This window comes from Polyodon spathula, chromosome 6, assembly GCF_017654505.1.
Source record: "Polyodon spathula isolate WHYD16114869_AA chromosome 6, ASM1765450v1, whole genome shotgun sequence".
Classification (NCBI taxonomy): Eukaryota; Metazoa; Chordata; class Actinopteri; order Acipenseriformes; family Polyodontidae; genus Polyodon; species Polyodon spathula.
The window spans coordinates 25,978,235-26,000,404 of NC_054539.1; the positions used below are offsets into that span (position 1 = coordinate 25,978,235).

The following is a 22,170-nucleotide window of genomic DNA, read 5'->3' on the forward strand; positions in this document are numbered from 1 at the left end:
CTTTTCCCTGTAATGCTTAATTTGGTAACGCTTGTGTTTTTTGTGTGTCTAAAGTATAGTTTAAAAGAAAACAGTACAAATATGTGTTTATAATCTGTCCTTTAATATTTATGTTTAATTGTTAAACATTTAGGGTCATATTTTCAAAGAGTTCATCCCAGTCTTTAATTAGCGCCTTTTTTTTTTTAAAGATGTAAAATACCAGTTACTTTTATAAAACTAGAACGAAGTTCCTTTCAGCACACTCAAGGTGTTTTGCATTTCATTTTGTAACGTAAACATGATTTTTTCTTTGTTCAAAAATACCTTAATTAAAGAAAATAACTAAAGGAAAATCTGTTACTTCGTTTCAAAAATGTGTGCAGAAGAAAAACAGGCAATAGTTCCACTAACTCCCAATAGATACACATTAATGTTTATTAAATCAAATGTAGATGACTGTATTCTTATTTTCTTACCACTTGTCCAATTTGTCAAATTGTCCTGTGCAATGTTCCACATCAGACAGTTTAGTCAGTAAATATTATTTTCATGGGGTATTTGTGCCCAGTAGGCTATGCCTACTGTACTCCATGCTTGGGAATTTATCTAAGAAAGTTTGTTTTAATGGCAGCTTGGAATATTATTATTAGTTTTGTAATCTAAGATGTTTTGGCTGTATGTTTGTAATCTGTAAGTTTCCCACAGACAGTTTGATGAGGAAATACATAAATATTTTTTTTAAGATAAGAAACTGGTAAAAATTGGTTCCAAAATGACTGTTGCTGGCAAAATAGCACTCTAGAATGATTCTGATATTAAACCTTTTGTATCAGAGCCTCGCTAAAAATGAAAAATGAATAACAAAAAACACAATAAAAACGAATAAATTTAAATTGTAAATTGTGTAAAATCCGAAAATAATTTTAACAACATGCATATAATAACATATATGTGTGAGACACAGAACAGGACAGTGTTGCTTAAAATGAGATTAGCCTATTATCTCAGTCTATCCTTCATGTTGATCAACAGATCATTTAATCGTAAACCACTGAGATATACCTATTAAAAGCATAATAATCTAAAGCCTTTTTAAATCGTTACATATGTAAATATCTATGCAAATCTTATAAAATATGAACAAAAATAACCCAAATCTAGGTTTGGTGTGTAAAATTAAACAATATAAACAAAACCTACCAATTGTATTTTAAATAGCTGACAGTAAGTTTTTGTGCTAAAAAAAAAAAAAAAAAAAAAAACAACCACTAAACTTTTTTCTCAGTTTCTGCTAAAAGCTACAGTTTACCATAGGATATTTATCTACAACACAGGATGCAGGAGGTTAAGAGGATGCACTTAGTTAAGCATTGCAGAACCCTTCGCATCTAAATGCGTTTTTTAATCCTTACTCAAACTATAATGATGGTGTATTTGATTCTTCTTTTGCAAGTCTTGCTTTTGGAGATCAATGGAGTAGAGGTTACACAGATGGAAACTATGTGCACTAGCAGTGCCTGCTACATGGTACATCTCGAGAGAGTTGATTTTGAAAGGGAGTTTAACGGAGGAAATTTGGCAACGGTAAAGAACAGTGAAGAGGCTTCAGAGGTGCAGTCACTCCTGTCTAGAATCAACGCTGAGCGGTCAACTGACAACCTTCAATTCTGGATTGGGCTTCATCTCAGAAAGGGAGACAATATGCTTGCCCTTACACCCTTGAAAGGTTTTACTTGGTTATCTGTAGATGAAGTCGCACAGTATTCTAACTGGAAGGAAGAACCGATGACCACATGCACAGCACAGAGGTGTGTGTCTCTGCAATATAACCCATCCTCTGTAAACAGTGACAACTTCAAGTGGTCTGATAGGACATGCTCGAAGGATGCAGATGGGTATCTTTGCAAGTTTAATTTCAAAGGAATGTGCAAAACTATACATCTTGCAGGACCTGGGGAGGTTCTCTACACAACCCCCTTTGTCACCAGACCCTTAAATTCCAATAATGCGCTTTTAACCCTGGTACCCCATGGCACTTCTGCAAGTGTTGACTGTACATATGAAAATGATTTGTATGGTATCTGCATCAAAAACAAGGATGGGTCATTTGGCTGGACGATGTCTGGCCCATTTTGCGACTCTCACAAGTTAGGCTGCGGCTTCAGAAATGGGGGGTGCGATCACATCTGCATTGACGGAAGTGCTGGAAGGCATCACTGTGAATGCAATGATGGGTACCAGCTCAAGGAAAATAAACTGTCCTGTATAATCAGGGATTATTGCCAACCTTTACTGTGCGAATACCAGTGTATCGCACATTTTAAAGGATTTGAATGCAAATGTCCTTCTGGGTTTGAACTCACTGATAACCAAAAGAACTGCACTGACATCGACGAATGTTTAAACAAACCCTGTGATCATCTGTGTGTAAACACTCTTGGGCGTTTCAAGAGTGTTTACACAGAGTTTCCAGTGCACAAAAGGATATGAATTAGTAAATGGGAGGTGTCATGATGTGGACGAGTGCATTCAGTCTGCGTGCTCTCAGGGCTGCCTAAACTCACCCGGTTCATTCGCCTGCTATTGTACTGAGGGATACACCTTAGCAGAGAATGGACAATTCTGTGTTGATATTGATGAGTGTCAAGGCTATATTAACTCTTGTGAAGAGATTTGCACAAACACTCCTGGTAGCTTTAAATGTTCCTGCAAGGAAAAATTCACAATGGCATCAGATGAAGTCACCTGCATTCCAGAACAAAATCTGAACACGACAATAGAAGCTGAAGGAACGAATAGATCTGTGAGCATACCTAATAATAAGGATAATCTCACAAAGGTGACTTTAGTACCAACATTTACTTCTGATGGTGTTTCAAGCTCAGAAAGAAACAAAATTCAACGAACACATACAACAGATCAACCCTGGCAAATCCACACAACCGCAACTGTTAAAAACTATCTTCCTAATGAAGACCACCAGGACTTATCCAGTGAGTCTGGGAATCACGTACACCTGGTTAATGGTGCTGACAAATCATTGGTGCTGGTTTCTGTGCTAGGGTTCGTTGCTATCTTATTACTTTTAATTGCTGCTGGGATCTCCTTGGTACTATGCCGTCACAAAGTACTTAGAAAAAATGCAAATAAGCGAAAAACTACCATGAACAACTACTGCTGGATGTCATCTGGAAATAAAACAAAAGTCTGTTCATTCAAAATATAGTACTGCACGACACTGCAAAAAACTAAAAAAAAAAAAAACTTGCAGTCAAATAAAAAAAAACAATGTAGACCTTTGGACTATTTTCCCTTTTTTTGTTGAGAAAACACCTTTTCAATTTAAGTCTTCTTATTTAGACATTATATCCCTTAATTTGTTGCAATGACTGTGTAATACATATTTTTAAAGGGTATGGCCAAAGGGTTGTGTGACCTGTTTTAAAGAATTGAACAATGTGTTAAAGCAGACTCCTTTTGAAAACCAAAGCCTAATTCCATTGGTTTGGTGATCTATTACTTTGTCAATTTGAAAGCTGTACTTTATTTCTGATACACTGGCTTTTGTAGTTGAAATGCTAAACCATACTGCATTTGCTGTACCTAACCTTACATAAGCTAACATTTTAGTGCAATGTGTGCAAATCAGAATCTCTGAAGCCAGACCTATTCATGGCATTTGTAAATGCTGAAATATGTATGTTTACATCAAACTTCTTATTTCCTGATTCTTACTGGTATGAAAATGTTCATATTTCATTAAGCCTATTTTTTTTTATTTTAGTGCTTTTACAAAGATGTATTTATTTTTTATTATAAAATATAAAATGATATTTTGCCTTTGTGGCTTTGGTTAAAAATAGCTCCCATGTGCAATTATTGAACTTGGTAAACAGGACACTGGAGCTATTGTGGACCTTAACAGTCAACTTACAAACAATGGTAATGAAGACAAAACAGCCATGTGTCCCTGCATATGCCTACTCTAATTAAGAGGACATGTGTACTATGTACTGTGAACCTTGGACAAAATGTATATTGGCATACTGTATAGAATTATATGGTTCCTTGAGGATTTCTCTCAAGAAATGTACATTATATAATAAAATTAACTGATCACCTCAATTTACAGTGTAGAACCCCTTCATTGGTCCAATAACGTAAACAGCATTTAAAGAGTCACTTGGTACAAGTATGGAATTTCACAATTATTGTAACCTCAAACATGTCTTATCTCCAAGTTCAGCTGGTTTTGTCATTAACTTGTCCCTGCAAAACTGCCCCAAGTGTAACTAAGAAATACATGAGTAAAAACACATAGAACAAATGGTATTTATTACATTCACTGGAGGTGCTGGTAACATTGCTTTGCTATAGGTTACTGGTTTTGTTATACTCTGGTATTCCAGCTGAATTTAGAGAGAAGTCATGACCATGTTTTTTAGCACACTGATAAAGAGAGACCAGTAATACAAATTGCCTATGCATCGAAAAGTATGAAAATTATTTAAAGAGGTATGCTAACTAAGCCTGTTCTTACCTCTTATTACCCTCACTGCATACATTTGCAATGGGGCTGGAGTATTTCTTAAATAGGGGGACAAGGTCCATGGGTGAGGGAGTAGAAACATTTTTTTAGGAATACATTTAAATAAGATTTGGAGAATGCACTTTAACAGAACTTACACGTATTGACACTAGTTCTAAAGAACATTTAGGAGGTAAACGTTTTCCCCAGGTATGAGCTATCAACCAAAGCCTTTTTCCCAATATCTTTATGAGAAAAATCAGCATTGAAATGTTTTGAGAAAACCTAAAGAGCTCACTTTCAAATGTTGCTTTGCTCTTGAAACAGTTGACTTTGCTGTTCAGACACAAACGCAACTGGCTGTTACAGACAGAAGCACAACCTATTAGCAAACTGCAGTATACAGGCTTTGGCAATGCAACTTGTACATAAAGCCTTTATGTATAATTTAAGATTAACACTAGATTGTAAGTTTTCTCTTAAATCAGTATAGAATCAGTCAGATGTTTCTAAATATGAAGGAAGAGGAGGTGGTTTAAATGCTGTTCAGCCAGTCATAGGATGATTGTAGATATGTTTTTAGCCATCAAAGACACGAAAAGCTGTGCTTTTAGACATCCAGATAGTAAGGTAGGTTCTTGTATGATATGATCAGCATCTTATTTTTATGCAAGACGCAGAGTATAACTGCAACTACACATTGTGTGCTATACAAGCGGCCTTTGCCACTGTGCGTGTTTCTTTAGTCAAAAAATCAAGGGGCGAGCCTCCCCCACACTTCTAAAAGTGTGTGGGGAGGCATAGTCTTACATTTTTAAATATATCTAGAGAAACAGTGATCCAGTTGTGATGAAAGTGAAAAAAAACTTTCTTTTAAATGTTCCACTATCTTACCTGATTTCCTTTTTTGTAGCAGATTATTACATATATATATATATATATATATATATATATATATATATATATATATATATATATATATATATATATATATATATATATCACACACACACAAACTTTTTTTTTAAATCAATTTGCTGGGTGTCAGAATTTTCTTTTAAAAGGGTGGTATTTAAGATTTATTAGTGGAGCAATATAATAAATACAGACAGTTTGAAAAAAAGTGATAAAATAGTTCTACCAGAGTGCTTTATTCTTTGGTGAGAGGGTTAGACCTTGCTGTGTCCTGTGACCCGAGGCACTCAGCGTGCTGACTCTTCACATTGTCCTCAACTGTCTTCAATGTCGGTCTGTTCTACTTGTAATGATTAATTACCCAATCAAAAAAATCTAATTGAGTTATGGTAATAAATGTAACTGTTCTATGGGATTCAAAGCCAGACATGTATAAAAAGACACTTGTGGGAAAGCCAGGACACAAGAAACTCTGTCCTGTACTGTCCTATAGTGGAACAAAACATTTTCCAGGAGACACAGGAGGGATTAGTACTTATATGGAGCATGTAACATAAAATAGATAATTAATAATTTTCTTCCAGATGTCCTTATATATGTCATATTCACCTGCGTTTCAATTGTAATTTTTCCAATAACAGATGAAGGATCATTTTCTTACCAGTTAAGAAGCATTGCATTTTCTACTGATACTGACACTGGGGCTTGGGAGCCGTGAAAATGCCTGGCAGTTCTATTATTATTATTATTATTATTATTATTATTATTATTATTATTAGTAGTAGTAGCAGTGGTTGTTTTTTTTGTGAACAGTTTTTTCTTTCTCCAGATGTTATTTGCAGATCTTAAAGTTTCTTTTGTGCAGTTGATACCCGTCCAATGATTCTATCCAAATCTCTCTGTCCCTGAGGGGTCAGTCTGCTACCACAGTTGGGGTCCTTCTCAACCATCTTGAGGACCTCCAGGGACTGCAGCATCCTGCAGGCCATGCTCTTGGAGCCACAGCTGAAGTGACTGTGGTACACGCCATTCCGCTGGCGCCCCCCGTAGATCTTAGTCATGAAGCCCACGCCAGCACCGCCACGGAGGTACAGGTGCCGCACCATGGAGGAGGCTCTGGTGTCGTACCAGTTTTCATCGGAGGGAGCCAGCTCCTTGTGTTTGGCCAGCTTCATGATGTCCACCCAGCCCAGCACCTTCAGCTTCCCAGACTTCTTGAGAAAAGCAGACAGGGCTATGACGAAGTCCTGCTGATTCACGTCTTTCACTGTGACACCAGGCATCTTGTTCCGAGAGGGTCCGGGAAGAAAAGTAGTGTAGCTAAAAATACATCACAGTCTATATAAGACACTTGTGGAACAGCTAACACTACCTTGGAACATTGAATTTTGCCAAATCTCATTTCTTTCATTCTTTAAAAGAAAATAGACACTAATATTTTGGTCGCAAAACCCTTCGGCAGAGCACAACTTGTAGAAGCTGTAGACACATATTAATAGAGGACGCACATGTGTTATAAATTAATAATCACTTAGCACAGTTAATTAGCACTTACACTTCTAAGAACTAATTGTAGGATTCCAATTTTAAAAGCACAAAGTATGTTTTTTAAGAGGATATGCACATATTACAAATAAATCAATAAACGTAATAGATTAGTAGATTTGTAATTTCCAAAAGGCAAATAGTAAAATAAACATATAATTTACAGTTATTCAAGCAATGCACTTGTTGCTAACTGATCAACAATAATAAAGGATTAACTTAGTATTCAATTACCAAAATAAATAAATATATAAATACTCATTTGTGAAGATTCAAAAAACATCACTTTTATAAAAGCTACACAGTGCATTACAAGGTAACTGTTAGTCCAATTGGTAACCTTTCAAAAATAATTGTAACATTCCTCTTATTAAATCTGTAATTCGTTGGTTCGAAAAAGCCTTCTATATAATACAATAAAGTGTATCTACAAAGAAATTAAATACATTTTCATGGGGTGTAGTCACACTTTTCATACCTTACCTGGTCAAAAAGTGGGACTGTACTTTTATAACATAGCTCGCAGATAAAATTCATCATTAAGGCCTTTGGGTTTTAGAGTCTGTAACATACGAATCCAATATGCTTCTCTCTTCATTATCATCTCATCTATATTTCCTCCTCTTACTGGAGTTTTAAAAGTAGAAATGTTATGGACGTGATCATTAAAATGAATTGCTATGGGATAATCCCGATCATTTCTCTGTATCAAGCTTTTAGTTTACTAATCCTTTTCTTTAGCATCTATATGGTCTTGCCTATGTATGCAAGGGGCACCTTATCATATAGTTAATATTAGTTGTAGAAGCCATGACCCCATCACTTGCCAGACCCCTATGCCAGTTATCATACAGTTTCTGCAAGAACTACTTGATGCTGGTAGGTCCCCTTCCACTTTGAAGGTGCATTTAGCAGCTATTTCTGCATGCCATGCACCCGTAAATTCGGTATCTCCGTACTTTTTGGCTACTCGATTTCTTAAAGGTGCTCGCCAATTACGCCCTCCCAGGAGGACTGTTTTCCCCGAATGGAGCCTTGATATTGTATTGGAGGCTCTCACGATGGCCCCGTTTGAGCCCATATGCTCCATAGAGTTGAAGTACCTGTCCATGAAGACAGCCTTCCTCGTGGCTATCACCTCTGCAAAGTGGGTCAGTGAGCTACAGGTGCTGTCAGTGCTCAGCTCCTATATGCATATTTGGGATGATGGCAGCAGGGTGTTACTGTGTACTGCTTTCCTCCCTAAGATGTTCACAGCCTTCCACATTAATCAATCTGTGGAACTGGAGTCCTTCCATCCACCCCCTGTTTTCTTCAAGGGAGGATGAGAGGTTGAATTTCCTCTGCCCAGTGCAGGCATTGAGATGCTACGTGGATAGGACAAGACCTCTGTGTCAGTCCAACCAGCTCTTTGTCTGTCACAGTACACAGACTCTAGGACAGCCCCTCTCAAAGCAGCATCTGTCGTATTGGATTGCGGACACAGTCTCGACTGCGTATGATGGTGCAGTCTCCTCTTTCAGGGTTACAGTAGGTAACCTAACATTATCCTACTCTCTCTCTCTCGTCTCTTCTGGTCACCTGTTTTCTTTACTTCTCCCCTCGTAAAGTACATAAGACTTGGAGGCAATTTGTTTGGTCAAAGGCACAATTATATTCTCAATGTTTTAGAACATTACAGCTTAAACAGAGCCAATACTGTAGGCTAAACAAAGGACACGTTAACACTCTGTAATGGCGTCTCTTCTCCTTTTCTTTTCAAACCAGGGAAGTGACATACCCAACAATAATTATGACAAATTAGTGGGCAGTATTTAACCAACAACAGATATAACTAACTACTGTGCTTACAGTAGCCTTAATAACAAATAGGACTTTAATTATAATTTTATAAATTCCAGTTGCATATTTGATTCACTCTTTTTTTTTTTTTTTTGTATTGGGTAAGATGGTTTGCTTCAATGACAATCTTGACGATGTCCACGTTTTATCGTTAGTCCAATTAATTTTACTGGTATTAATGGACATACAGTGATAATAATATTGCAGGAAATCTCGGTTAAAGCAGGCAGCGCATCACGCAGGGCGAGGCAATCCACCCTGAGGCGGAGGGCGGGCGCGAACCCAGGACTTGCACTAAAGCATTGCTACGATACCGCCGTACAAAAGAGCTCCTGTTTTCAAGTGTGATTAGGTCACCTACCAGCCCTGTTCCTGCCTTCTGCAGTGCACGCTACAATAAGCACCACACTACATGCAAGCTTTTCTGCTGTGCCGATAAAAATGTATGGGTTTATGTACTGTATAAAAGCAATATATTTATTTTTATATAACGCCTTACAGGTATGTCAAAAGGTGTTTGACAGCTCTGTAGGGAATTCCTAAAGTACAGAAAGACGAAGCAAAACAAACAGAAAAGAAACTGTGACCCCAGTTGTTTATTTTTAAACAACACGACTCCGTTAAACTTCCATTTTGTATATGGTATCGCATATAAAACAATATTAATGCAAAATAAGAATTATTATTGTGGGATATAACAACTTAATGTTCTATTTTATTAAAATGTGTTTTATAGTGTATATAAGGTGTAGTAAAATAATTTTACACAAAAATCACATATATTCCACATATTGGGAAAAATTATATATATATATATATATATTATATATATATAATATATATACTATATATATATATATATATATATATATATACACACACACACACACACACTAAATATTGTTAAAAAGTATTTTGAAATTTTTCATAACATTTAGCAGTACCATTTGTGCTATAAACAACGAAATTCAGGTAAATTTTGTTTGTATTGCTCATTATCGATTTAATAGAAAATTCATATAAGATGATAATTGACTTTACAACATTATTTTAATTGTAAAATTATTTATCACTGTAAATAAATAAATACATAAATAAATAAAAAGAAGCACGTTGGTACACACATACAAAAGGAAAAGGCGTTATATCTAAAATGTTATTTATTTTGATTATTTTGTTATCTGTAAGTAAAATGAGTTTTTGTATAGCATTATGATTTACAAATACATTCATAAACATATAAGTTATATAAAAACATATTGAAGAGTTATGTCAAATAATACTAGCAGTAAAAACTTTAATTATAAAATGACGCAGCCAAATCGTAGGAAAAAAAAAAAAAAAAAAGAGTTTTGGTTATGGAGTAGGGACAAATCTGGCAACACTGCCCTGCATAACAAGCAACTTCCTTCTTTTCTCTGATCAGAAAACCAATCTCTTGTAAAGCTGGAGCACACTGACTTGAAACAGATTCTGCGCAAATTTAAGAAATCTTAAAAAATACTTCTGCAAGAAGAATATATGAAGATATATCATTTAAATAGTAGTTTGGATAAACTTTGTCTCGCAAAATGTTCAAGGAATGTGCTACGGCTATTCCCGCTGTTCAGCTTTAGTTGTTACATGTAACGGGGCAGGCGGCGAAAAACGGCTCGTGCTTTGGGAATGACTGCTACACCATACACCAGGACTCCAAGACGTTTCAGAGTGCAAATGATGTGTGCAACAAACAGCAAGGACATTTAATGACAGTGCGATCAACAGTGGCCAACGATGCAATGTCTACCCTGATGGCTAATGAACAAGGAGATTTCTGGATTGGCCTGCAGCTTCCTAAAGGACAATGCACCAACAATAATATAACACTAAGAGGGTATGAGTGGATAACAGGAAATGAAAGCACACATTTTTCAAATTGGAAAGGCAATGATTCAACCTGCACCCAGCAGTGTGTCTCGCTTTCCAGTGATCTAAGCTGGGAAGAAAGACCATGCCAGGATGAACTGGCAGGATTTTTGTGTGAATACAATTTCAATAAAACATGTGAAGCTCTACCCGCAGATATGGACCGCTCTGTTCTATATAGCACACCACTAGGTTTTTAGGTATCTGACCCTAGATCACTTCTACTGGGAAGTACTGCAACCTTTTCACCCTCTGGTTTCAAAGTTTACTGTTCCAGTAAAGCTGATTGGGACAGAGGTCCTTGGGATTGCCAGATTGATAATGGTGGTTGTGAAAATCAATGCCAAATGGACAACAGTCAGCCCCAGTGCTTCTGTCCGCCAGGTAGTCAGCTGAAAGATAATAAGGTTACCTGCACAGAAATAGATATATGCAGCATTGCAACTTGTGAGCACCAGTGTGTCCCGTATGAAGACAGCTACATCTGCAAGTGCCATGATGGCTATGATCTGGATCCGGATGGCACGCGATGCAGAGACATTGATGAGTGTAAAACGGGGCAGGTTGTTTGTCGTCAACAACAGGTATGTGAGGACACACCTGGTAAATCTGAGTGTACATGCAAGCAAGGGTTTGAAGAGGTCGGTGGTAAATGTGAGGACCTAGACAAATGTTCCAAAGCCCCATGTGAGCATGGCTGTATAAATGTACTGGGGAGCTATCATTGTTCCTGCTGTGAGGGGTACATCCAAGACTCAAAAGATCATCAGAGATGTAAACCGTTCTGCTTAGATATTGAATGTCCTGCAGTGGAGTGTGCAGAAAAAAACAACAGTTCACTGAAGGATTGTAATTGTCCAGATGGATTTGAATTGGACACAAGGGAAAATGTGTATTTCTGCGTAGATGTAAACGAATGTGAGATGGGGACCCACTGTGAGCAGCCATGTGATAACTCATTTGGAAGTTATACATGTTATTGTCATGATGGCTACTCTATTGACAATGATGGGTATTCTTGTGTTGAAGATACTGAAGAAGGCTCAGGCACGACAGATGCTACTCCAGTCATTAGTGTTCTTGTTACCCCCACTTCAAACTATACTATAGAGGGGCGAACTCTGTTAACACCCGGAGCTCTTCTCGGAATAATCATTTGTATCGTGGTGATGATTTTGGTCCTAGTTTTTCTGGTGCACCACGTTTTTAAACAGCGTGCAAAATATGATGCGTCTTCAGACTTTAAAAGCAGTGGTGCAGAACGAGAAGTCGGCCTTCTGCAGGTGACCACAGAGAAACACATAAAAAGATCTCTTCAAAAACATAGACATGAATGTTATATTACCAGTTAACAAAACTGAACCTGCCATTTCTTAAAAGTTGTATGACCAGCTGTGTGTGAAACCTTAACGGTCATAAACATGTTTAGAATTTAAAAACAGGCTTTCAAATATGAAATGTACAGCAAAATGTAAAAAGGGTACTGCTTGTAAAAGTTATTATTGTTTAATTGAAAAGCTATATCCAATATAACTAAAACCTATTTCAGTTTACATGCATGGTAAAATATATGTTTTTCCTGACCTATATATTATTTTGAATTGCAACATTACAAAACTTTCTATGGGCAAATACTGAAGGTTAAAATCAGTATTTGGTCACGTTCTCAAATAACGCTAAAATACTACCACAGTTTTATGTGGCAGGATCTTGTACCATCACTGTAAAAAAATATATATATTTTAAAGGAATTGAACATAATCTTATGTAACAGGGTTTTAAACGTCTAATTCCTAAAAATGCATGACATGTATTTATTATGGTAACAATAGTCATAAAGATTGAAATTTTCATCCAGTTTTTTAGAACTCAAGCTATATGGCCATAAACTGTTGGATTCTGTAAAACTGCATTAAGGGTAACTATTTTCGAGTTTTGTTTTATTACATGTACTGTAATAAAACAGTAGATTATTCTTACAGTACAGCCTTTACTTTTGTAATGTAATTTAATTCCACTGACGAATTATCTGTATTTTGTTGTGCACAGATTATTGAGAACTGGTATTGTACTTTTTCACAGTCCACAAAAACAAGTAACACTGCTATGCCAAAAGTATTAAAAATGTTTCATCCTGATTACATGTAAATACCATGTCAAAAAGGTAAAGACTGTTTATTTTTAATGAGCATATTTTCATTTATCTTTTACTGCTTTTTTAAAAATAAAATCTATATTGCAATTAATTGTGATATATGATTTTTATATTCATGTTTTGTACAATGTTTAAATTAAGTGCTCTCTGGATATTTATCTATCATTTTGTAATATTTATTTAACATACTTTGAAACTGTAACATCCACTGGCATTAAAAGAAGCACAACTTGTGCTCATTGTATACTAATTTGTGTCAATTGAATAACCTTGTCATGTCTAAGAGGTGTAGTATATTGTCTTCATAGAATACTTTTTTAAATTTACTAATGTTATTATAAACAGTAGGTCTGAGGCTGAAAAAATATCCTTTAAATGCAATGATGCTACAGTCAAGCATCAAACAGAAGTTCCACCATACATTGTAAACCAAATGTTTAAAATGTACCTTATTTTAAACATATATTTTAAGCACATATTAATATTTATATATTATACTTTAAATGTTTTTTTCAGTGTAAATATTTGTAGTGAAGGGGTCAAATTCAACCAAAGGTGACCTCAAACCCCATAAACAAAACAAAAACCCCAGTAAAATGCAGATTTATTATTTCATACAAATGTATTTAATGACGTTAATTGTAATGCTAAATTTCAGGTTAACCCGTCCTTTTCCCATAATGAAACTGGTTTACGTGGATCTCCAATTTTGCATGATGATACATTATGGAGCTGTTGCAACAAAAAAAAAAACAAACAAACAAACAAACAAACAAAAAAAAAAAAACAGATGCCTGGTTCAATGCATGAGAAGGCCATTCAAGTGGCTTGAGATCATCTACATACTGTATATCAGGGCTTCTTAAACTCGGTCCCGGGGAGCCCCTGTGGCTGCTGGTTTTCGTTCCAACCGAGCTCTCAGTTACTTAACTGGACCCTTAATTGAACTGATAATTTGCTTAATTAGACCTTTTTGCTTGTTTGCAGCTCTTAAACAGTTGCAGCGTTCAAGTTACTTGTCAAATGTTATAGCTAACTTGAAATATGCAATTGTTCAAGAGCTGAAAACAAGTAAAAAGGTCTAACTAAGCAAATTATCAGTTCAATTAAGGGTCCAATTAAGTAACTGAGAGCTCGGTTGGAACGAAAACCAGCAGCCACAGGGGGTCCCAGGACCAAGGTTGAGAAGCCCTGCTGTATATGCATTAGGGTTCAAAAACTCTGACCATATATATGGGTGCTGAACACACTATTTGAACTAGGAACCAGTGCAGGGACAGTGCACCAGGGTACACAGTCTTTATAACTACATACCTTTCAAACCATTGGATCAGATGCAATGAGTAACTAAAACTGACTTTTTTCTTAGCTAAATACACACAAGGTTTGCATCTGCCTATGTATAAAATATGTCATCCCTGTACTGATAAACAATGATGTATATGCAAAGCCTTTGAATCAACACTATTTGTATGTTTACATTTACATTTTTATTTCATTTTTGTTTTTGTTTTTTTCTTTTAAAACATAAGGCTACAAGTTGGGCCTGTGCTCAGGGAAAATCTCAGTTGCCATTTGATTATTTGATATGGTATGCTAGTGAAACAAAAAAAAAAAACTACATTCTTCAGCGATATCTGCTATCAGTAACATGTTATTGTATATTAAACAATCAATCATTTAATAATTTGTCTTAACCATACATCTTTTCAAATTGAATTTGCGTGATGATATTTTTTATATCATGTAACAAGAAGCAGCACTGGTAACAACAGATAATAACATATCAACACATGCAACTATCATATAAAAATGTGCCCAAATAGGTAAAGATAAGAATAATGGATTTACAACACTGTAGTGGAAGACCATCACTTGGGATACTAGGCTACAGTTTATTTTTTGTTTGTTTGTTTTTTAAATATGTATTTGATTTATTTAGCGACTATCTGGTCTAAGTGACAATTTTCAATTCCCCCTAATGATATTTATGCATTTAATTTAACTGTATTAAGTGGCCACCTGTCGCGACCAGCGATCACAATTCTCTTACCCAGCAACGGACTCAAACCTGTATGAAGCACCCTTATACAGGGCTACTGTTATAAGAAAAATATGGTTAAATGGTACGTCATGAATTCAAAGGAATACGGTAACCATTTTAGCAGTCTTTTATCCGTAATCAATAAAACAACAGCGCTGTCTTGTAAAGAGACAGAGAAAACGTCTAGAAACAAACGGTCATCCCTAGATGACAGAATTAAAGTTATTGAACTTGTAAAGACAGTAAGAGCTAGAAAAACTGCTTAACAATTCGGCACTAGAAAGACGCAGCATTTTGAAACGGAAATAACTAGGGCTTGAAGTTTTAGGTTTTTATTTTTGTTCACGTGACCGTGTTTTGAGCAGATTCAATATCTTAATTAAACTGTTAATTACTAAACACAGTCGCTTCTTTTTACATTGATGTTCTGTTTGACTTGCTGACATTAATCACTCCCCCAGATGCTACTTTAACTTGCGTTTCGTTCTCACTAGGTTCCAATGTGTCAGTTTCGTGTTGTGTTGTTCTTTCCCGCTAATTTAACAGAATGTTCTCATAATTAGGATCTGGCGGCTGAAGACTTAAAGGCGGGTGAAGACTTAACAAAATATATTTTTTGTAAATGCATTCTCTAAATGAATGTTATTAAATGATATACTTCCTTTTGTTCATATTACATCTTCTTGTTTTTACAGTGTATGTAAGACATACATAATTACAGGAAAGCATGTCAGAGACAAATAAATTATGGGCACTCTTTTACGAGACCACGAGTGTGTGTGTGTGTGTGTGTGTGTGTGTGTCTATATATATATATATATATATATATATATATATATATATATATATATATATATATATATATATATATATATATATATATATATCATGCCCCTGTAGTTCCTTAATGTAGTCGGCTTGCCCCATTTTCCGAAAAATGGTTGTTACCATAATTCCATTGAATTTATGTTTTACTTTTTGTGATAAAACAAAGCTTGAAGATGCAATGTAAAACCGTTTACAGATTAAAGAAGTATTTAAGTTCAGTTCAGAGTGATGTGGCAACGGCTTCAGGTACAGAAAGAGAAAAATTGCAGTAAACGACTTACAGCACAATATACAGTTCTCGGTTTTAATCTACAGCTATGCCCCAGCGTTATCTCACACATACTACTTTATACCATTCCAAAAGACTCGTTAAAAGGGGGCGGAAATAGTGCTTACCTCAACTCTGATAGACCCTCCCAGGTACTGTAGGTACGTGTAGGTGTACACTTGCAGTAGGTGTGTCCATTGCAGGTGAGCATGCCCTGTGCTGAAAATCAAAAGGAAACCAGGTAATCATTCTATATAATGTCGGAATACCATTTGTAAAGACGTCAGTAAACAGTATAAACTCCATACTGCTTCAGCCTTTACATTGTTTTCTTGAAATGTTTAATCTGTGTTGTCATCCAAAAAAAATACGAGGGAATACTGCCACGGTTATTTCGCAAAGGACTTCCTTTCTCTAATGACGAAAACGGAGCGCTTATAAAGCTGGATCACCAACCTCTGCCATTAAACAGACTGCTGTATCGGCTAAGGAGTATTAAAAGTTCCTGAACTATATTTATGCAGTATTTTGAATCTATTATTTTTAATAGCAGAATGTTTAAGAAATTGGTGACAATTGTTGCTGTTGCTCAACTTTTCTTTAAACAAGTAAAAGTAACAGCAGGGCAGTCGTCGAAAAACGGCTTGTGCATTGGGAATGACTGCTACACCATACACCAGGACTCCAAGACGTTTCAGAGTGCAAATGATGTGTGCAACAAACAGCAAGGACATTTAATGACAATGCGATCAACAGTGGCCAAAGATGCAATGTCTACCCTGATGGCGGATAAACAAGGAGATTTCTGGATTGGCCTGCAGCTTCCTAAAGGACAATGCACCAACAATAATATAACACTAAGAGGGTATGAGTGGGTAACAGGAGATGAAAGCGCACATTTTTCAAATTGGAAAGGCAATGCTTCAACCTGCACCCAGCAGTGTGTCTCGCTTTCCAGTGATCTAAGCTGGGAAGAAAGACCATGCCAGGATGAACTGGCAGGATTTTTGTGTGAATACAATTTCAATAAAACATGTGAAGCTCTACCCGCAGATATGGACCTCTCTGTTCTATACAGCACACCACTAGGTTTTCAGATATCTGACCCTAGATCACTTCCACCGGGAAGTACAGCAACCTTTTCACCCTCTGGTTTCAAAGTTTATTGTTCCAGTAAAGCTGATTGGGACAGCGGTCCTTGGGATTGCCAGATTGATAATGGTGGTTGTGAACATCAATGCCAAATGAACAACAGTCAGCCCCAGTGCTTCTGTCCGCCAGGTAGTCAGCTGAAAGATAATAAGGTTACCTGCACAGAAATAGATATATGCAGCATTGCAACTTGTGAGCACCAGTGTGTCCCGTATGAAGACAGCTACATCTGCAAGTGCCATGATGGATATGCTCTGGATTCGGATGGCAGGCGATGCAGAGACATTGATGAGTGTAAAACGGGGCAGGTTGTTTGTCGTCAAGACCAGGTATGTGAGGACACACCTGGTAAATCTAAGTGTAAATGCAAGCCAGGGTTTGAAGAGGTCGGTGGTAAATGTGAGGACCTAAACGAATGTTCCAAAGCCCCATGTGAGCATGACTGTAAAAATATACCGGGGAGCTACCAGTGTTCCTGCTTTGAGGGGTACATTCAAGACTCAAAAGACCATCTCAAATGTAAGTTACATTGTTCTACTTCTGAATGCCCTGCTAACTGTGATGCAAATATGGACTGGCAATGTAATTGTCCAGAGGGATTTGTATTGGACACGAGGGAAAATATGTATTTCTGCGTAGACATAAACGAATGTGAGATGGAGACCCACTGTGAGCAGCTATGTATTAACTCATTTGGAAGTTATACATGTTATTGTCATGATGGCTACTCTATTGACAGTGATGGATATTCTTGTGTTTCTGAAGATACTGAAGAAGGTTCCGGCACCACAAGCGCTACTCCAGTCATCAGTGTTCTTGTTACCCCCACTTCAAACTATACTAGAGAGGGGGGGACTCTTTTAACATCAGGAGCTCTTCTTGGAATCATCGTTTGCATCTTGGTGGTCATTTTGGTTCTAGTTTTTCTTGTGCACCACGTTCTTAAAAAGAATGCAAAACGGGATGCCTTATCAGACTTTAAAAGCAGCGGTGCAGAACAAGAAATATTTCTACAACAGGTGACCACATTGAAGTATGTAAAGCATTCTTCGTCTAATGACATTTTAAAAACATGAGCGATGTATCAAAACGGAAAGAAACTAAATATTGACGTTTTTCGATGTAAAACAAACGTGTAAGAATTACACATAAATCTGACACAATAAATTATAAACGTGTTTATGGTTAAAATATCCCGATTCCAAAGATTAAAAAGTTATATTCATAAATGACAATAGCGCTATAGGACAAGATTAAAATAAGTTTAGGACAAGTTTCAGATTAATCGCTAAATACGTATTTAATAAACAGGTACTGTGTTGTTAAGCTTCATTGTCCATATGCAAGTCTGGGCGACCTGGGCCCTCATCACTATAGAATAGGTGTTGCTGTTTTATAGAAAGAGCGGCTGGTAGCATTTTCTTCCATTTGTAAACCCATGCATTTGTAAATGTTAATTGAATGAATTGTAATTATTACATAATTTAAAGTGTGAAAATGTGTAATATGCTCATTAGTTATGTAAAAGTATAAACACTTTTTATGTGCGTTTAAAAGCTTAACAACTGTGGCATCTGTTTGTTGTCATATTTTGTTTAACAGTTAAACCAACATTCTTTTAAAATCTAAATGCGTTTTTTTTGTTTGTTTGTTTTTTTTTTTTTTTTTTTTTTTTTCTTTTTCTAAATGCATTTTTACAATGTATATGTTACGGTAAAAGTCCGAATATTGTCCGATTTTAAGATTTACTGGTACATCTCAACTGAAGAATAACCAAGCGGTTTCGGCGAATGATCAAATGTCTTTACAAAATAAACATGGTAACGCTTTACTTGGGACATTTACCGGTAAATCTCATGAATAAACAAGTGCCTCTGACTAATGGTGGCTCAATGTCTCGCTTTCGCGCAGTGCCACTAGAGTCTACCATGCTGCAGTAAGTCATTCTATTCACTGCCTATCTCATTTTATGTCATATACAAAGTGTGATTTTCTGTTAAATTATTTAATTTGCATTTACATAATGTTATTTTTCATCAAATCATACATAGGCCTATGTGGAGTACAATATTCTTCAACACCAAATTGTAAATTGTTTGATACGCAAATTTACCAGAATGCTGGTTGTTCTACTTAAGTTGACGATAATGTTCAGTACCGTGTTGAACTAGTTTAAATGGTTCAATTGTTAATTACTGTAAGCTCACTAATGGTTATTTTGTTAATGGAAAATGTGTATACAGAAATAAATATATTGTTCGACATTCATGTTTTTTTGTTAATGAAAAAATTGTATTCAGAAATAAATATATTGTTCTACATTTATGTTTTTTGTTAATGGAAAATATGTATGCAGAAATACAGATCTATTTCTTCATAAGTTCGGTAAATGGTAACATTTACAGGTAAAACTTAAGATGAAGGTAGATGAAAACCATATTTGGACTTTTATCGTGATTATATATATATATATATCTATATATATATATCCTATATATATATATATATAATATATATATAAGTTATGCGCAATCGCAATAAAAAATCAGTCTTTTTTCTTTGCTGATTGGTTTACAGTCCCTTTCTAAACACATTTCCTGTCCTTCTCATGTTTAAAAACTAGATGCATTTTACTGAGTGTTTTGCATAAAATGGTATGCAGCTATGTAGATTTTTGGATTTTGAAAATATAATAAAAAGAAATATAATAACATCAAATGTTTTCTTGATCATTGCATCCTAGTTATAAAATACCTGTCTGTATCTACTTATGGCTAAATTAACAGAATTCTTGCAATAATTCCGTTTTGCCTCTAGATGTCAGTAACTTTACAAGAAAAAAAAAAAGAACATCAGAATAAAATATATATATATATTATATATCATAATATATATATATATATATATATATATATATATATATATATATATATATATAATGATATATTTAGGATACCTCCTATGCCAAACACGGTTTTCATTTATTTAAATAATTTATTCCGAATATATTATATTTTTTAACGAAATATTCGCTTTATTTATTTATTTTATATTTAATTTAAATAAATGCATAAATGTATTTACGTATTTATTTCGTTTTTTTTATTTCTGTATTTATTTCTTTATTTATTTCGTCTTAATTTTGGCACAATCTTTTCACCCTTGAATTTCGAGCTAGCGTCAATCATTCTGAAAAAAACAACATATGAATCCAAATTAACATGTATTTATACTAAAGTAATACAAAAATAACTACAAAAGATTTAGAAGTGAGTAGTTTTTTACAGTATAATCGTAAATCTCGAAAAAATTCCCACTTCTAAATCTTTTGTAGTCATTTTTATATTACTTTAGTATAAATACATGTTAATTTGGATTCATATGTTGTTTTTTTCTGACTTTATGTGAACGAAAAGACACACATTTGCCCGTTTTCCCATTGGAAACAGTGATATTTTGAAATATCACTGTCCTGGTCACAAAAGCAAAGTTTGTGGGGAATAATAGCCATTTTCTATACTTTTGTGGCATAAACAATTAGGAAATAACACTTACTACCCAGGAACAAAAAAAAAAAAAAAAAAAAAAAAAAAAAAGTTACACGGTGAAATCCAACTACAGTCCTATATTAAAGATTATAATCATTGAACAGATCTGTGATGTTTGTTGGTATAAAATGAATTAGTAGCAAGGAAGTGGATATTATCCGTTCCTATTAAAATTGAAAGCTTTTTTGATTACGTATACATAGGGTAGCAGTGTAGTGGTTAGGGCTCTGGATTCTGACCAGAGAGTCAGGAGTTCAATCCCAGGTGCTGCTGTACCCTTGAGCAAGGTACTTTACCCAGATTGCTCCAGTAAAAACCCAAGTGTATGTAAAAAAAAAAAAAAAAAAAAAAAAAAAAAAAAAAAAAAAACCTAATGGAAGAATGTCCTGGAAGAAATAATATTAATAATAACACCACTGAATACCAGTTCTGTAACCACTGGGGGTCTTAAGTTATCATGTATATCAACTTAACCAGGAGGAGTTTTTTAAGTATAGGGGAGTTTGCATGTTCTCCCCATGTTTGTGTTTCACCAGGCACACCAGTTTCCTCCCCTCATCCAAAAACGTACTGGTCAGGTTGAGTCCTGCCTTGCACAGTGTCTGCCTGGTTAAGTTCCAGCTCATTGTGGCCCTGTATTGGATGAAGTGATTACTGATGATGGATGGATGGTTAATATTTGTAAATGCATTTATTGACATGTTTTCCGATTAATAAACATTTGGATTGCGTTTAATTTTCCCCACACATAAATTACCAAAATCTCACATCAAGTAAAATATATACATTTAGTGGTGCACAATTCTGCTCCTCTAGAGTCACAGTCAGTCTAGCGGGTTTTTGTAGCTGTCTGTAAATCTCCAACTGCTTAAAAGCAAATAAAAGGGTTAAACTTGTCCAATTAAGCACATTAATTCAAATCAGGTAATGAAGGCCTCAGGGGGATCAAAAATGAAATATGCACCCCTGAAAGTAGCTGTTTACACAGTCATTCATTCACAGTTGTCTGAATGATTTTTTATTATTATTACTTCAAAGCACTTATTTATCTGTTTTGAAGTCCTGCTTTCATTTCAAAAGTACTATGAAAACAAACAATGAAAATTGCAAACAAAAAACTTTATTACAAATATATAATGCAGTTTGGATGTAGTATTTACTTTTGTTTTTAAGTTAAACCAATGGCACTGAGCCAAACTTGAAGCGGGCGCATGTGAAGTAATCCCAGTTGATTGGCTGAGGATGCTGCTGCCATCAGACCCAGTAGTTAATGGTACAACACTAATTGCACTGTGGACCCTAGTTGTAACAAGGCCAGGCAGTTGCAAATAGCAGCTACCCTCTTGTCTGACAGGTAGGCTTGCATTGTAATAGAATCCAGCCAGAGACCCAAATAGACTGTACTCTGCACCACTGTTAATTGGCTTTTTGCATCGTTGATGGTGAGACCCAACCTCA

At 35.5% G+C, this 22,170-nt stretch overlaps 4 protein-coding genes across 4 annotated transcripts; 3 read left to right on the plus strand and 1 right to left on the minus strand.

Moving 5' to 3' along the window:
* Window positions 1-1,407: 1,407 nt before the first annotated feature.
* LOC121317663 (complement component C1q receptor-like) lies at window positions 1,408-3,263 on the plus strand. Its single transcript, XM_041253831.1, has 2 exons — window positions 1,408-2,216; window positions 2,434-3,263. Exons 1-2 carry the CDS (start codon window positions 1,408-1,410, stop codon window positions 3,206-3,208), a joined length of 1,584 nt encoding a protein of 527 aa, XP_041109765.1. The 3' UTR covers window positions 3,209-3,263.
* Window positions 3,264-6,207: 2,944 nt separating this feature from the next.
* LOC121317071 (40S ribosomal protein S19-like) lies at window positions 6,208-6,817 on the minus strand. Its single transcript, XM_041252656.1, has one exon. It carries the CDS (start codon window positions 6,706-6,708, stop codon window positions 6,271-6,273), a length of 438 nt encoding a protein of 145 aa, XP_041108590.1. The 5' UTR covers window positions 6,709-6,817; the 3' UTR covers window positions 6,208-6,270.
* Window positions 6,818-10,927: 4,110 nt separating this feature from the next.
* On the plus strand, window positions 10,928-12,112 carry LOC121317070 (EGF-containing fibulin-like extracellular matrix protein 2). Its single transcript, XM_041252655.1, has one exon. The coding sequence runs from the start codon at window positions 11,065-11,067 to the stop codon at window positions 12,067-12,069; it is 1,005 nt and encodes a 334-aa protein (XP_041108589.1). The 5' UTR covers window positions 10,928-11,064; the 3' UTR covers window positions 12,070-12,112.
* A 4,031-nt stretch (window positions 12,113-16,143) lies between these two features.
* LOC121317068 (thrombomodulin-like) lies at window positions 16,144-19,428 on the plus strand. The gene has a single exon (XM_041252653.1). It carries the CDS (start codon window positions 16,531-16,533, stop codon window positions 18,238-18,240), a length of 1,710 nt encoding a protein of 569 aa, XP_041108587.1. The 5' UTR covers window positions 16,144-16,530; the 3' UTR covers window positions 18,241-19,428.
* The last annotated feature ends 2,742 nt before the right edge of the window (window positions 19,429-22,170 follow it).

What these genes read in the sequence shown, in the direction of transcription:
- LOC121317070 (XM_041252655.1), top strand. Translation starts at nt 11,065, where the DNA reads ATGGACAACAGTCAGCCCCAGTGCTTCTGTCCGCCAGGTAGTCAGCTG.
- LOC121317071 (XM_041252656.1), bottom strand. Translation starts at nt 6,708, where the DNA reads ATGCCTGGTGTCACAGTGAAAGACGTGAATCAGCAGGACTTCGTCATA.
- LOC121317068 (XM_041252653.1), top strand. Translation starts at nt 16,531, where the DNA reads ATGCAGTATTTTGAATCTATTATTTTTAATAGCAGAATGTTTAAGAAA.
- LOC121317663 (XM_041253831.1), top strand. Translation starts at nt 1,408, where the DNA reads ATGGTGTATTTGATTCTTCTTTTGCAAGTCTTGCTTTTGGAGATCAAT. An exon ending in CACTGTGAATGCAATGATGG is followed by an intron (nt 2,217 to 2,433) that starts GTACCAGCTCAA and finishes GGGCGTTTCAAG; the next exon opens with AGTGTTTACACAGAGTTTCC.